This window comes from Tachysurus vachellii, chromosome 22, assembly GCF_030014155.1.
Source record: "Tachysurus vachellii isolate PV-2020 chromosome 22, HZAU_Pvac_v1, whole genome shotgun sequence".
Lineage (NCBI taxonomy): Eukaryota > Metazoa > Chordata > Actinopteri > Siluriformes > Bagridae > Tachysurus > Tachysurus vachellii.
Window position 1 is genome coordinate 72,501 of NC_083481.1, and position 12,500 is coordinate 85,000.

At 45.3% G+C, this 12,500-nt stretch overlaps 2 protein-coding genes across 5 annotated transcripts in view; one reads left to right on the forward strand and one right to left on the reverse strand.

The window, feature by feature from the left end:
* nckap1l (NCK associated protein 1 like) overlaps window positions 1-12,500 on the forward strand; it is a 131,663-nt gene that overhangs the window by 50,938 nt on the left and 68,225 nt on the right. The window lies entirely within an intron of this gene.
* The window catches only part of itga7 (integrin, alpha 7), a 26,092-nt gene that overhangs the window by 8,787 nt on the left and 4,805 nt on the right, over window positions 1-12,500 (reverse strand). For 2 of the 4 annotated variants that reach the window (XM_060858301.1, XM_060858303.1), the window contains exons 2-14: window positions 10,635-10,762; window positions 10,330-10,409; window positions 9,879-10,134; window positions 8,606-8,710; window positions 7,182-7,389; window positions 3,108-3,301; window positions 2,520-2,608; window positions 2,137-2,264; window positions 1,859-1,954; window positions 1,675-1,736; window positions 1,053-1,222; window positions 567-725; window positions 358-473 (exon numbers count right to left, since the gene is read on the reverse strand). In XM_060858301.1, the coding sequence (XP_060714284.1) occupies window positions 358-473; window positions 567-725; window positions 1,053-1,222; window positions 1,675-1,736; window positions 1,859-1,954; window positions 2,137-2,264; window positions 2,520-2,608; window positions 3,108-3,301; window positions 7,182-7,389; window positions 8,606-8,710; window positions 9,879-10,134; window positions 10,330-10,409; window positions 10,635-10,762 (1,791 nt within the window). Of the gene's footprint in view, window positions 1-357; window positions 474-566; window positions 726-1,052; window positions 1,223-1,674; window positions 1,737-1,858; window positions 1,955-2,136; window positions 2,265-2,519; window positions 2,609-3,107; window positions 3,302-7,181; window positions 7,390-8,605; window positions 8,711-8,954; window positions 9,087-9,878; window positions 10,135-10,329; window positions 10,410-10,634; window positions 10,763-12,500 lie in introns of all 4 variants that reach the window. The other 2 variants (XM_060858300.1, XM_060858302.1) reach the window with 1 other exon arrangement.

Here is a 12,500-nt window from a genome sequence, read left to right on the forward strand (position 1 = left end):
TCAGCAAAGCTGCTTTGAGACAATGTCAATTGTTTGAAGCGCTACACAAATATAATTGAGTTGAACTGAACTGAATTGAACGAGAGAGAAATGACTGTTAAGATGGCAAGTGGAGAAAAGTAAGGAGACTAAGATCCGTGAAAATCAGGATTGGGATACGTTCAGATTCTCACTCTCAGGATCTCAATTCCCCTGTCCTATAATTTACCTCAGTCAGAGGGTGAGACAGGCAGACAGACAGAGAGAGTGAGATAGACAGGCAGACAGACAGACAGACAGATAGACAGAGCGAGAGATAGTCAGGCATACAGACAGACAGGCAGACAGACAAACAGACAGACATTTTGAGATGCTCACATTGGTAAAGCAGTGAAGAGATCTGAAATTGGGGGCCGTGTCCCAAATCTGTAGCTCAGTTTCAGGTTACTCTGACAAATGTTATCATCACCACAGCCCTCTCTGATGAAGTTCACCTGTACCACACACACACACACACACACACACACTGTGTGATGTTTATTCTGACCAGTGTGATGTTTATTCCAAACCCCCTGGTTGTGTTTTACCTCAGAGTGGAGTGTGTTATGGGGAGTAAGACTCAGGACAGGGGTAAGACGGCCCAAACGCTGGTGTGTGTGACCACCACTGTGTCCATCCGGTCGTGTCTTCTTTATGGTGTGTGTGATAGAAAGTGAGACTGGACGCAGTTTATCTCTTATATTCTCCTGTAGGACAAGTGTTACAGATGACATGATTAATCACAGAATCTTCAATGCCTCACTGCTCCCTCACTGCTCCCTCACTGCTCCCTCACTGCTCCCTTACTCCCTATTCACTTATTGTCAATGCACAACTCATTGGAGGAGGAGTAGAGTATGTCTGTAGACTGCATGTCTGTCTGTCTGACTGCCTGTCTGTATGACTGTCTGTCTGTCTGTCTGCCAGTCTTACTGCCTGTCTGTCTGTATGACTGTATGTCTGTCTGTCTGTCTGTCTGTCTGCCTGTCTGTCTGACTGTCTTACTGCCTGCCTGTCTGACTGTCTGTCTGTACCTGCAGTATGAAGGTAGCAGTCTGGCAGGCTGGGTGATTTTGGCCTCTCAGCTCAAGCTCTTCAGAATGAATGTATTCAGGCTCAGATGATCTTCGACCCAGGAAGCGAACTCTGTGCTGCAGCCCAGATTTTCTGCGTTCAGTGTCGGCCTCAAAATGAACCCCAAGTGCTGCAGAGAAAATAATGATTGGAGATCATTTGATCATTTAGTGTTGTTAAAGAAGGAGTGTGTCTTTGTATATCTGTGTGTTTGTCTATGTCTGTGTGTGTGTGTCTGTCTGTGTGTGTGTGTGTGTCTGTGTGTGTGTGTGTCTGTCTGTGTGTGTGTCTGTGTGTGTGTGTGTGTGTGTCTGTGTGTGTGTCTGTGTGTGTCTGTGTCTGTGTGTGTGTCTGTGTGTGTGTGTGTCTGTGTGTGTGTCTGTGTCTGTGTGTGTCTGTGTGTGTGTCTGTGTGTGTGTGTCTGTGTGTCTGTGTGTGTGTGTCTGTGTGTGTGTCTGTGTGTGTGTGTGTGTGTGTCTGTGTGTCTGTGTGTGTGTGTCTGTGTGTGTGTCTGTGTGTGTGTGTGTGTGTGTCTGTGTGTGTGTGTGTGTGTCTGTGTGTGTGTGTGTGTGTAAAACCTACTGATATAAGGTGAGTAAGACTCAGGCTGAGCTCTGTAGCTGTAACAGGCCTTCACCTCCACACTGATAAACACAGAATTATTCACACTCACAAACAATTAAATTAATACTTAATTAATTTTGTTGTGTCATTTATCTCTGGAATTTTCATACAGAACAACAACCATTTTTTCTTTAGAACTCACCACACTCCATCTCGGCCCTTACAGTTGTGCTGCGTCAGGTCGATGTGCTGAGGCTCCACTAAAATGTCCCTTATAACATGGATCACTGGCCGTGACCTGGGGTCAAGTGTCACAGGATAAAAGGTCAAGCCACACGTTAGAAAGCACAGATTTCCTGTGAATCTTAATAAAAGCTTAAACAGGGATTGCAAACACACACACACACACACAGTGCAAGTGGATTTGAGCTCTTTGGTGTTCTGTAGGCAAAGCTTTAGTGATAAAGGAGTGTGACATACCTGAACAGAACCACCTGGTCACTGAGAGACCCAACCGCCAGGTCCGGGTACAAATTCCCATCAATATCCAAACCACCAGATAGAGAGTAACCGAAACGAGACACTCCTGCATTTATTCCATCTAGAACCTGCAGAGGAACATCAGGGTTCAGCATATGAACACATCACATGTTCTGAATTAGAGAAAGTTCAGACATGCTGCTCTGTACACACACACACACACACACACACACTGTGACACAAACTTTTTATAAGCTTTATATTATAATATATTAGAAAGCAAATATAATATAAATATATAATATTAATATAAAGAAAAATATTTGATTACAGACAAATCTAAAGCAATTTTAAAATAATAAGAAATATAAAGATTTACACACCTGAGATGGTTTAGTATCGAGTCCTTCAGCTGAACCTCTGAAAATAAAAACTTTTCCCTGTCCATCAAATGGAGCACCAACTGCAAAATCTATTACACACACAAAAAACATTAACATAAATAAAATCACTGATTGTAATATCTGTGTTTGTGTGTACTTTGCATATAAGTGTGTTGTTAGTGTGTGTGTGTTTATAGTTGGTGTCTGAGTTTGAGTGTTGTGAGTGTGTGAAGTTACTGTGTGTGTGTGTGTGTGTGTGTGTGTGTGTGTGTTTGTAGTTGGTGTCTGAGTGTGTGAAGTTCGTGTATATGTGTGTATGGGTCTGTGTGTGTGTTTGTAGTTGGTGTGTGAGTGTTGTGAGTGTGTGAAGTTAGTGTATGTATATGTGTGTGTATGGGTCTGTGTGTTTGTGTGTGTGTGTTTGTAGATGGTGTGTGAGTGTTGTGAGTATGTGAAGTTAGTGTATGTATATGTGTGTGTATGGGTCTGTGTGTGTGTGTTTGTAGTTGGTGTGTGAGTGTTGTGAGTGTGTGAAGTTAGTGTATGTGTCTATTGGTGTGTGTATGGGAGTGTGTGTGTTGTCGTCACCTGCATAGCCGTCTCGGTCGAGGTCTCCCGCGGCGCTTACCGTCATACCGAACATGGAGTCGTAGGTTCCGTTGAGGCGGATGGGCCGCGCCTCGTTCCAGTGACCAGCAGGGTTCAGGAACACATACACCGCACCCCCGATCTCCGCCTTACGGTCAAAGAAGTTCGGAGCTCCCACAATTAAATCTGTCCACCTACATGACATAAAGTGTGTTTGTGGGTGTGTGTTTGTGTGTGTTGTCACTCTTCTGTCTCTGGTTCAGAAGCATTTATTATTCATAGAATTTTGCTGTAAACACTGAGGTAGTGATGTTGCTCCTTTTTATTTTGCTAACATATCATCCTATGACCCCTCCTCGAACCGCCACCTTATTGTGGTGGAGGGGTTTGTGTGCCTGAATGATCCTAGGAGCTATGTTGTCTGGGGCTTTCTGCCCCTGGTAGGGTCTCCCAAGGCAAACAGGTCCTGGGTGACAGGCCAGACCAAGAGCGGTTCAAATACCCCCTATGAGTGAGTTAATAACAAGGTCCGTGACGTCGCCCGGTATGGCGCAACCGGGGCCCCACTCTGGAGCCAGGCCCGGGGTTGGGGCTCGCATGCGAGCGCCTGGTGGCCGGGTCTTACCCCACGGGGCCCGGCCGGGCTCAGCCCGAAGGAGCGACGTGGGGCCGATCTCCTGTGGGCCCACCACCTGCAGGAGGGACCGTAAGGGGCTGGTGCAATGTGGATTGGGTGGCAGTCGAAGGCGGGGGCCTCGGCGACCCAATCCCCGGACACGGAATCTGGCTCTAGGGACATGGAATGTCACCTCACTGGGGGGAAAGGAGCCTGAGCTGGTGCGGGAGGTTGAGAGATACCGACTAGAGATAGTTGGGCTTGCCTCCACGCACAGCTTGGGCTCTGGAACCCAACTCCTTGAGAGAGGCTGGACTCGCTACTACTCTGGAGTTGCCCGCAGTGAGAGGCGGCAGGCTGGTGTGGGCTTGCTCATAGCCCCCCAGCTCAGCAACCGTGTGTTGGAGTTCACCCCGGTGAACGAGAGGGTCGTTTCCCTGTGCCTGCGGGTTGGGGATAGGTCTCTCACTGTTATTTGTGCTTACGGGCCAAATGGCAGTGTAGAGTACCCGACCTTTTTGGCGTCTCTGGAAGGGGTGCTGGAAAGTGCTCCAACCGGGGACTCCATCGTTCTACTGGGGGACTTCAACGCTCATGTGGGCAGCGACAGTGACACCTGGAGGGGCGTGATTGGGAGGAACGGCCCCCCCGACCTGAACCCGAGTGGTGTTCTGTTATTGGACTTCTGTGCTAGTCACAGTTTGTCCATAACGAACACCATGTTCGAGCATAAGGGTGTCCATCAGTACACATGGTACCAGGACACCCTAGTTCGGAGGTCGATGATCGACTTTGTGGTTGTTTCATCTGACCTCCGGCCGTATGTCTTGGACACTCGGGTAAAGAGAGGGGCGGAGCTGTCAACTGATCACCACCTGGTGGTGAGTTGGATCCGATGGCGGGGGAGGAAGTTGGACAGACTTGGCAGACCCAAACGTACTGTGAGGGTCTGCTGGGAACGTTTGACAGAGTCTCCAGTCAGAGAGAACTTCAACTCCCACCTCCGGCAGAGCTTCAACCAGATCCCGAGGGAGGTTGGAGACATTGAGTCCGAGTGGACCATGTTCTCCACCTCCATTGTCGACGCAGCCGCTCCTAGCTGTGGTCGTAAGGTCTCCGGTGCCTGTCGTGGCGGCAATCCCCGAACCCGGTGGTGGACCCCGGAAGTAAGGGATGCCGTCAAGCTGAAGAAGGAGTCCTATCGAGCCTGGTTGGCTCGGGGGACTCCGGAGGCAGCTGATAGGTACCGGAGGGCCAAGCGAGCTTCAGCCCGGGTGGTTGTGGAGGCAAAAACTCGGGTCTGGGAGGAGTTCGGTGAGGCCATGGAGAAGGACTATCGGTTGGCCTCGAAGAAATTCTGGCAAACCGTCCGGCGCCTCAGGAGGGGGAAGCAGTGCCCTGCTCACACTGTTTACAGTGGGAGTGGGAATCTGCTGACTTCGACTGGGGACATTCTTGGACGGTGGAAGGAGTACTTCGAGGATCTCCTCAACCCCACCGACATGTCTTCCACTGAGGAAGCAGAGGCAGAGGGCTCGGTTGAGGACTCGTCGATCCCCCAAGCTGAGGTCACTGAGGTGGTTGAGAAGCTCCTCAGTGGCAAGGCACCTCTGGATGTTGTGGGGCTGTCTTGGTTGACACGCCTCTGCAACATCGCGTGGCAGTTGGGGACAGTGCCTCTGGACTGGCAGACTGGGGTGGTGGTCCCTCTGTTTAAGAAGGGGGACCGGAGGGTGTGTTCCAACTACAGGGGGATCACACTCCTCAGCCTCCCCGGAAAAGTCTATGCCAGGGTACTGGAGAGGAGAATTCGGCCGATAGTCGAACCTCGGATTCAGGAGGAACAATGCGGGTTTCGTCCCGGTCGTGGAACACTGGACCATCTCTATACCCTCGCCAGGTTGCTGGAGGGTTCATGGGAGTTTGCCCAACCTGTCCACATGTGCTTTGTGGATCTGGAGAAGGCATTCGACTGTGTCCCTCGTGGTGACCTGTGGGGGGTGCTCTGGGAGTATGGGGTCCGGGGCCCTCTGCTAAGGGCTATCCGGTCCCTATATGACCGGAGCAGGAGTTTGGTTCGCATTGCCGGCAGTAAGTTAGACTTGTTCCCGGTGCATGTTGGACTCCGGCAGGGCTGCCCTTTGTCACCGGTCCTGTTCATTATCTATATGGACAGGATTTCTAGGCGCAGTCGGGGGCCGGAGGGAGTCCGGTTTGAGGACCACAGGATTTCGTCTATGCTTTTTGCAGATGATGTTGTCCTGTTGGCTTCCTCAAATCAGGACCTTCAGCGTGCACTGGGACGGTTTGCAGCCGAGTGTGAAGCGGCGGGGATGAGAATCAGCACCTCCAAGTCCGAGGCCCTGGTTCTCAACCGGAAAAGGGTGGCTTGCCCCCTTCAGGTTGGTGGAGAGCTCCTGCCTCAAGTGGAGGAGTTTAAGTATCTTGGGGTCTTGTTCACGAGTGAGGGAAGGATGGAGCGGGAGATCGACAGGCGGATCGGTGCATCTTCTGCAGTGATGCGGTCGATATACCGGTCTGTTGTGGTGAAGAAAGAGCTGAGCCGCAAGGCGAAGCTCTCTATTTACCAGTCGATCTACGTTCCTACCCTCACCTATGGTCATGAGCTTTGGGTCATGACCGAAAGGACAAGATCCCGGATACAGGCGGCCGAAATGAGTTTCCTCCGCAGGGTGGCTGGGCGCTCCCTTAGAGACAGGGTGAGGAGCTCGGTCACCCGGGAGGAGCTCAGAGTAGAGCCGCTGCTCCTCCACATCGAGAGGAGTCAGCTAAGGTGGCTCGGGCATCTGTTCCGGATGCCTCCTGGACGCCTCTCTGGGGAGGTGTTCCGGGCATGCCCAACCGGGAGGAGGCCCTGGGGAAGACCTAGGACACGCTGGAGGGACTATGTCTCTCGGCTGGCCTGGGAACGCCTCGGTATTCCCCCGGAAGAGCTGGAGGAAGTGTCTGGGGAGAGGGAAGTCTGGGCGTCCCTGCTTAGGCTGCTGCCCCCGCGACCCGGCCCCGGATAAGCGGTAGAAAAAATGGATCATCCTATGAGTGTAAACCTTTAGCTTATTAGTAGCATCATAAGGTGAACTCACTAGTGTTAACAAAGGACAGCACTGAGAGACCATGTGTTTATAGCTGTTGTGTTAATCATGGTCACAATTTTACCCAACAAAACAGGATCTGTGATGTCAAGGGCGGAGCAACAGTGCAGCTTTACTTTAATCATTTCTAAAAACCACAATCCTGATAACTCCACCCTTCTTGTAACTCTGCCCCTATGATGACTCCACCCTTCTTATAACTCTGCCCCATTATGACTCTGCCTCATTATGACTCCACACTTCTTATAATTACACCCCTCTGATAACTCCACACCTATGATAACTCCACCCCATGATGACTCCACCCCTCTGATAACTCCACCCCTCTGATGGTGTGTGTCTCACCCATCCTGATTAAGGTCTGTGGTAGAGACTGAGTATCCAAATGAGGACGCTAGCTCCTCCCCCCACAGGATGAACTCAGGGACCAGGCGGTATGCGCTGTCCTTCTTCAGCAGCACCACAGCACCAGTGTGTTTGGCACGAGGTGCTCCAGCCACAAACGTTAGCTCAGAGTGCTGCATCACTCCTTTAGCAGAATCCACCGAAAAACCTGAACATGGATTAACATCACATTCAGATATGTCACATTAACACATCAACAGCTGCCTCTCTCTAATGCTAATTAGGGTTAGATCATGATCAATTTCTTTTACACAGATCTGAATGTAAAAGTTCACTACCGAAATTGTTTCAGAAGTTTTGCTAATCCATCAATTCCCAACCCCTGCTAACATTATGCTAACCTCATTCCAATATTCTTGTGCTTACAATAACATTAACATTAAAATGTTATGTTAGTACCAATGTACTGCTAATCTCATGCTAACATAATGCTGAACTAACATACAATAATCTAACAACAATAATCTACTAACAATAACTAACAATAATCTCACATTAGCCTGATTTATATCTCCTATAAGTTTACATTCGGCTTGATAACTGTGGGAACATAAAATTGTTAGTGTTGTGTACGTGTGACAAATCTGATGTCATGATTGTGTCTCTTTCTGTGAGGAAATAATGAATTATGATAAAACGAGCAGAAGTCTAAAATGAAAAACAGAATTGAGAAGCATATTAAACAGCAGTAAGCTAACTGAGTTAGCATGCAGATGATTAGCAATTTTTAACTTAAAACACCAATAAAACACCACAGAGAACATGCTAGTGTTATATTTACTGTACTGAAAACAAACACACCTGGAAATAATTTATTCTGATATTATATACAGTGCTAACTCTTCAAATCATCCTTAAACCTCTGCAACTCTCTCACACACACACACACACACACACACACACAAATATCATGACTGTTAGCAAGTTACTCTGTTAACCATTTAGCTAAATGCCAGGCAAACTAGTTCTTAGCTAGCTCTTCAGTAACTTTATTTAAATCATTCAGTTACCATGGTAACAAGCTAAAATACAAACCGAGCTTAAAGTGCTGACTGAATCAGAAGTGTTTTTTAACCATTAATTATCATGAATGTTTTCATAATTGATTCTGTCACTTTATTACATTAACAAACATCAGCATCAGGTTGGTTACTGAATTACTCTTTGTTTTCAGCTCAGAGTCTTCTACACTACACACTGATATTACACATACAAAGGCTGCAAACTACACACACTCATGCCAAACACACACTCATGCCAAACACACACACACACATACACACACACATACACGCACGCACAAACACACAGAAGGTGAGAAACAGAATTCACTTCTATTTTAATTAAACAAACACCAAACAAACCTAAGTAGCTATTCTGGGCTACATCCTGAATCGTGGCCCGTTTAGACGGTTCCAGAGTTTTATACACCAATGCGTCTTCAACCACGCTCGCCATGAACAACAGCCCTGAACGCAAGGGGGGGTGATGGAGGGGTGGGGCAAAAAGAAAGAGAAAAAGAAAGTAACATGCAGATTTGAGATGGACACGTGTGAATTAAATGTGATTGGTTGGTGATATAGGGGGCATGACTCAGTGCCCATCTTGAGTGGGTGGGGTTCAGCTGGGAAGGAGGTCGGGTGTGCCTGTAAGAGAGGATGCAGGGCTCATGCATTTTCTTTACAGAGTGGCCGTGGCTCAGGTAAGTCGTACCCAGGTAGCTGTGATAAGGAAGAGGAATTAACGCAGAATTTAACTGTTTTTCGTCTGCCACTTCATATGGCCCGTCGTCATAGTAACCCAAATCCAACACTGTCTGGTTGAGCAGCTGAACATGCATTTCACCTGGAACATAAACAAAGGTAACGATACACACGCACACACGCTCACACACACAGACACACACACAAAAACACACTCACACACACACACACACAGAAACACACAAACAGAAACACAAACCAACACACACACACACAAAAACACACTCACACACACACAGAAAAACACACACAGAAACACACACACAATCACAAAAACACACGCACTTATAGAAACACCTACACACACACACACACACAGAAACACACACTCACAAAAACGCACTCACAGAGATAATCACACACAAAAACACACTCTCTTTCACACTAACACACACAGAAACACACACTCACAAAAACACACAAACACTCACAGAGACACACAATCATACACACACATAAACACTCTCTTTCACACTCACACATATACATACACTAACTTCACACACTCACAAAAACACACACATGTAAATTTAAATGCTGACTGTAATCCACAGTGTTTGAGGCTGAAACTGTTCTTTATAAAGATCTTTCTGATATTAAAGTAAGACTGAGAACGTCATCTCCACAGTGAAGCATGGTGGTGTTAGTATGGTGGAGATAGTAATTCCATTTACATTAGCATTTTTTATTTTATTTCAAATTTATTCTAAACCACATGATAAATCCAATTCTAATTATGAATCAGACGTTTGTACTAAAAGTATCGTGAGTATAATCCAGGTGAACTGCAGTAGAAATTGTACTTGTCAGGTTGTTATTCGTTTCTTTGTAGTAAACATTGTGTAACTGACTCGACTCGACTCTGAATACATACCTTTCCAGTTGTAGGTTCCTGGAGCTCCAAACAGGATGTAGTTATTATCGGGGGTGAAGCTTGCTGCTAGTCCCTGCTGACAGAAGCCAAACTGCTCGTGACCTTGAGGACGACCTTCACAGAACTTCCATTCTCCTCCATCCAGGTCATCTCTCTCACTCAGGTCTTCACTCAGCACGTAGCATCGGCCAATCGGATCACGAGTTTCAGATGCCTGGTTAACTCGCTGGCGGAGTTCGTATAGGTGAGCACATGTCTGCAAAGTAATAGTGTGTTCACTTTTATCATGGTTTATAATATTATTCATATTTTTATTAAACTGCAGCCTTTCAAAGAACCTCAGCTATGTCTGTGTCTGTTAGCTTGTTTTGAGTTATTAAATAATTAGCAAAATTAATTAATACAGATCTAATAATAATATAATGTGATCTATTTTAAATGAAATATTTACCACAACTTTTCCTCCGATGCCCTGACTCTTCACTGTCACACCGAGCCACTGATTGTCTTTACTCTCTCTGTCCAAACTCACTGTCACACAAACACACTGTTTAGTTCAATATTATTCAAATATTCAAACAGCACTTTTAATTTTCCACAATAACATGAAGCAAACACTGCTGTGTATATTGTGTAGTTTTGTGTGTACTCATGTACCTTCATATGTGAAATGTATAGTTTTGTTTGTATAAATGTTTTGTGTTGTAATGTGTGTGGTTTGTGAGTAAATGTGTGTAACTGTGGTGTTTATCTGACCATCTCCATCGATGTCGACTCGCTCACAGTCAAACTCCTCAGCTGTGATTGGACAGCGATACAGTGCACCTGTGTGAGTGTGACGCAGGTGACCAAGACCTCGAGCTCGCGGTGCCCCAACTAGGATCCTACAAAAACAGCACAAACACACACACACACACACACACACACACACACTTGGTCTTTATGTGTTTCATGGCTATTTATATATTTAGTTTAGAGTCACCGCTTGCGCCCTTATTTGGCCAGTCAGACTGAGGAGCGCTATTTTAAAAACATACACAGCTCAGGTCAGAGTCCCACAGTTTCAGCTGTGACACAATAAACACTACAGAACAATACAAAGGAATGAACAGATCTAAAACACAACACATAAAATAATTAATAACAGGTAGTAAATCACTTAAATAGCTCACTGTGATTATTGTTATTAAACAGAAGCTGATATTCAGGTGTCATTTTACCAGACACTCTTCACAAACATCACTACATACACACACACACACACACACACACACACGCACACACACACACACAATCTCCCCAGCACATACTCTGGTCAGCATTTTCGGCAGCTCTTAGTGTAATTGTGTGTAATAAATAAGATTCCACTTGGCTTCAGCCTTCAGCTGATCCTCTGATAACGACTTCAGACACTCAGGAAATTAAAATATTTTTGTGCACAGCTTCTGCACAAAAAATGATTTATTGCTATTTTACTTCCACAAATTTCACACTTTTGTTTCATTTGTAAACAAATTTTGAATGAAACACTAATGTGAATGAATCAGTCCCTGTGTTGCACTGCACCATTCCTGTTGTTCACACATTTTTGTGTAAAATAAGATAAAATGTAAGTGGCTCTGGATAAGGGGGTCTGCTTAATGTTACATCTATATTTTATATATTTATATATTTTATATAGATTTAATGTTCCTCTGTCTTTGTTTATTTAAGTATCAGTGAATTTGTAAGCCTTTAAAAAAAAAAAAAAAAAAAAAAAAAAAATGAATAACAAGAAACAAAATAAACTAACAAAAAATCCAGACCATGAGTGAGATTATGGAATTTAGTCTGAACTTTAGTCAAAACTGGACAAACAGGCATATTATAAAATAATAATAGAATTTGAGCTATTTTCACACCCTAAGATTTTACATTTGACCAAATAAATGAATGAATGCATCTAAAACATCATTTAACTACAGTACAGATCCATTTACAGTATAGAGCTATTTTAATTAGATTCACTTTAATTCAGTTTTAGTTGTTTAAACAATGTCACAAAACACATCCATAGGAATATGTCAATTAAAACTGATACATTTAAAACAATACTATAAAGTGTGAGTGTGTGTGTGTGTGTGTGTGTGTGTGTGTGTGTGTTTTATCAGTGTTGTACATACTTCATCTGAGTTACATCAATGACTTTTCACCTTTCTAATAAAGGTGGACATTTTGCAGGACATTTTGACCCTACAGGTGACAGCTGCAGTAACAAAGGTGTAAATAAGAGCAGGAATCTATGACCAAATGTGGCCTGCAAACAGCGACAGATGGAGATGCATCATGTCATTATTACACAGCATATTACATAATGTACACCATGATGTTTTGGGATGCAGCCACAGGAAGTATCCAGTTGTCATGGCAATCCTGTAACTTCCCTGTGGCTGCCTAATAATACTACTTGCTTTACAGTGTGTTCTACAGGATGTGTTGTATTTTTAAACACTTCTATTTTGTACAGCATTATAGCAGTTTGTGACACTGTGGCTGTGTCGGATATCATACAGTAGGCACCCTGTGAAGGGCAGAAGGGCAGAAACTAAATCTGTGAATTTAATCTGTGAGACGTTTATTTCA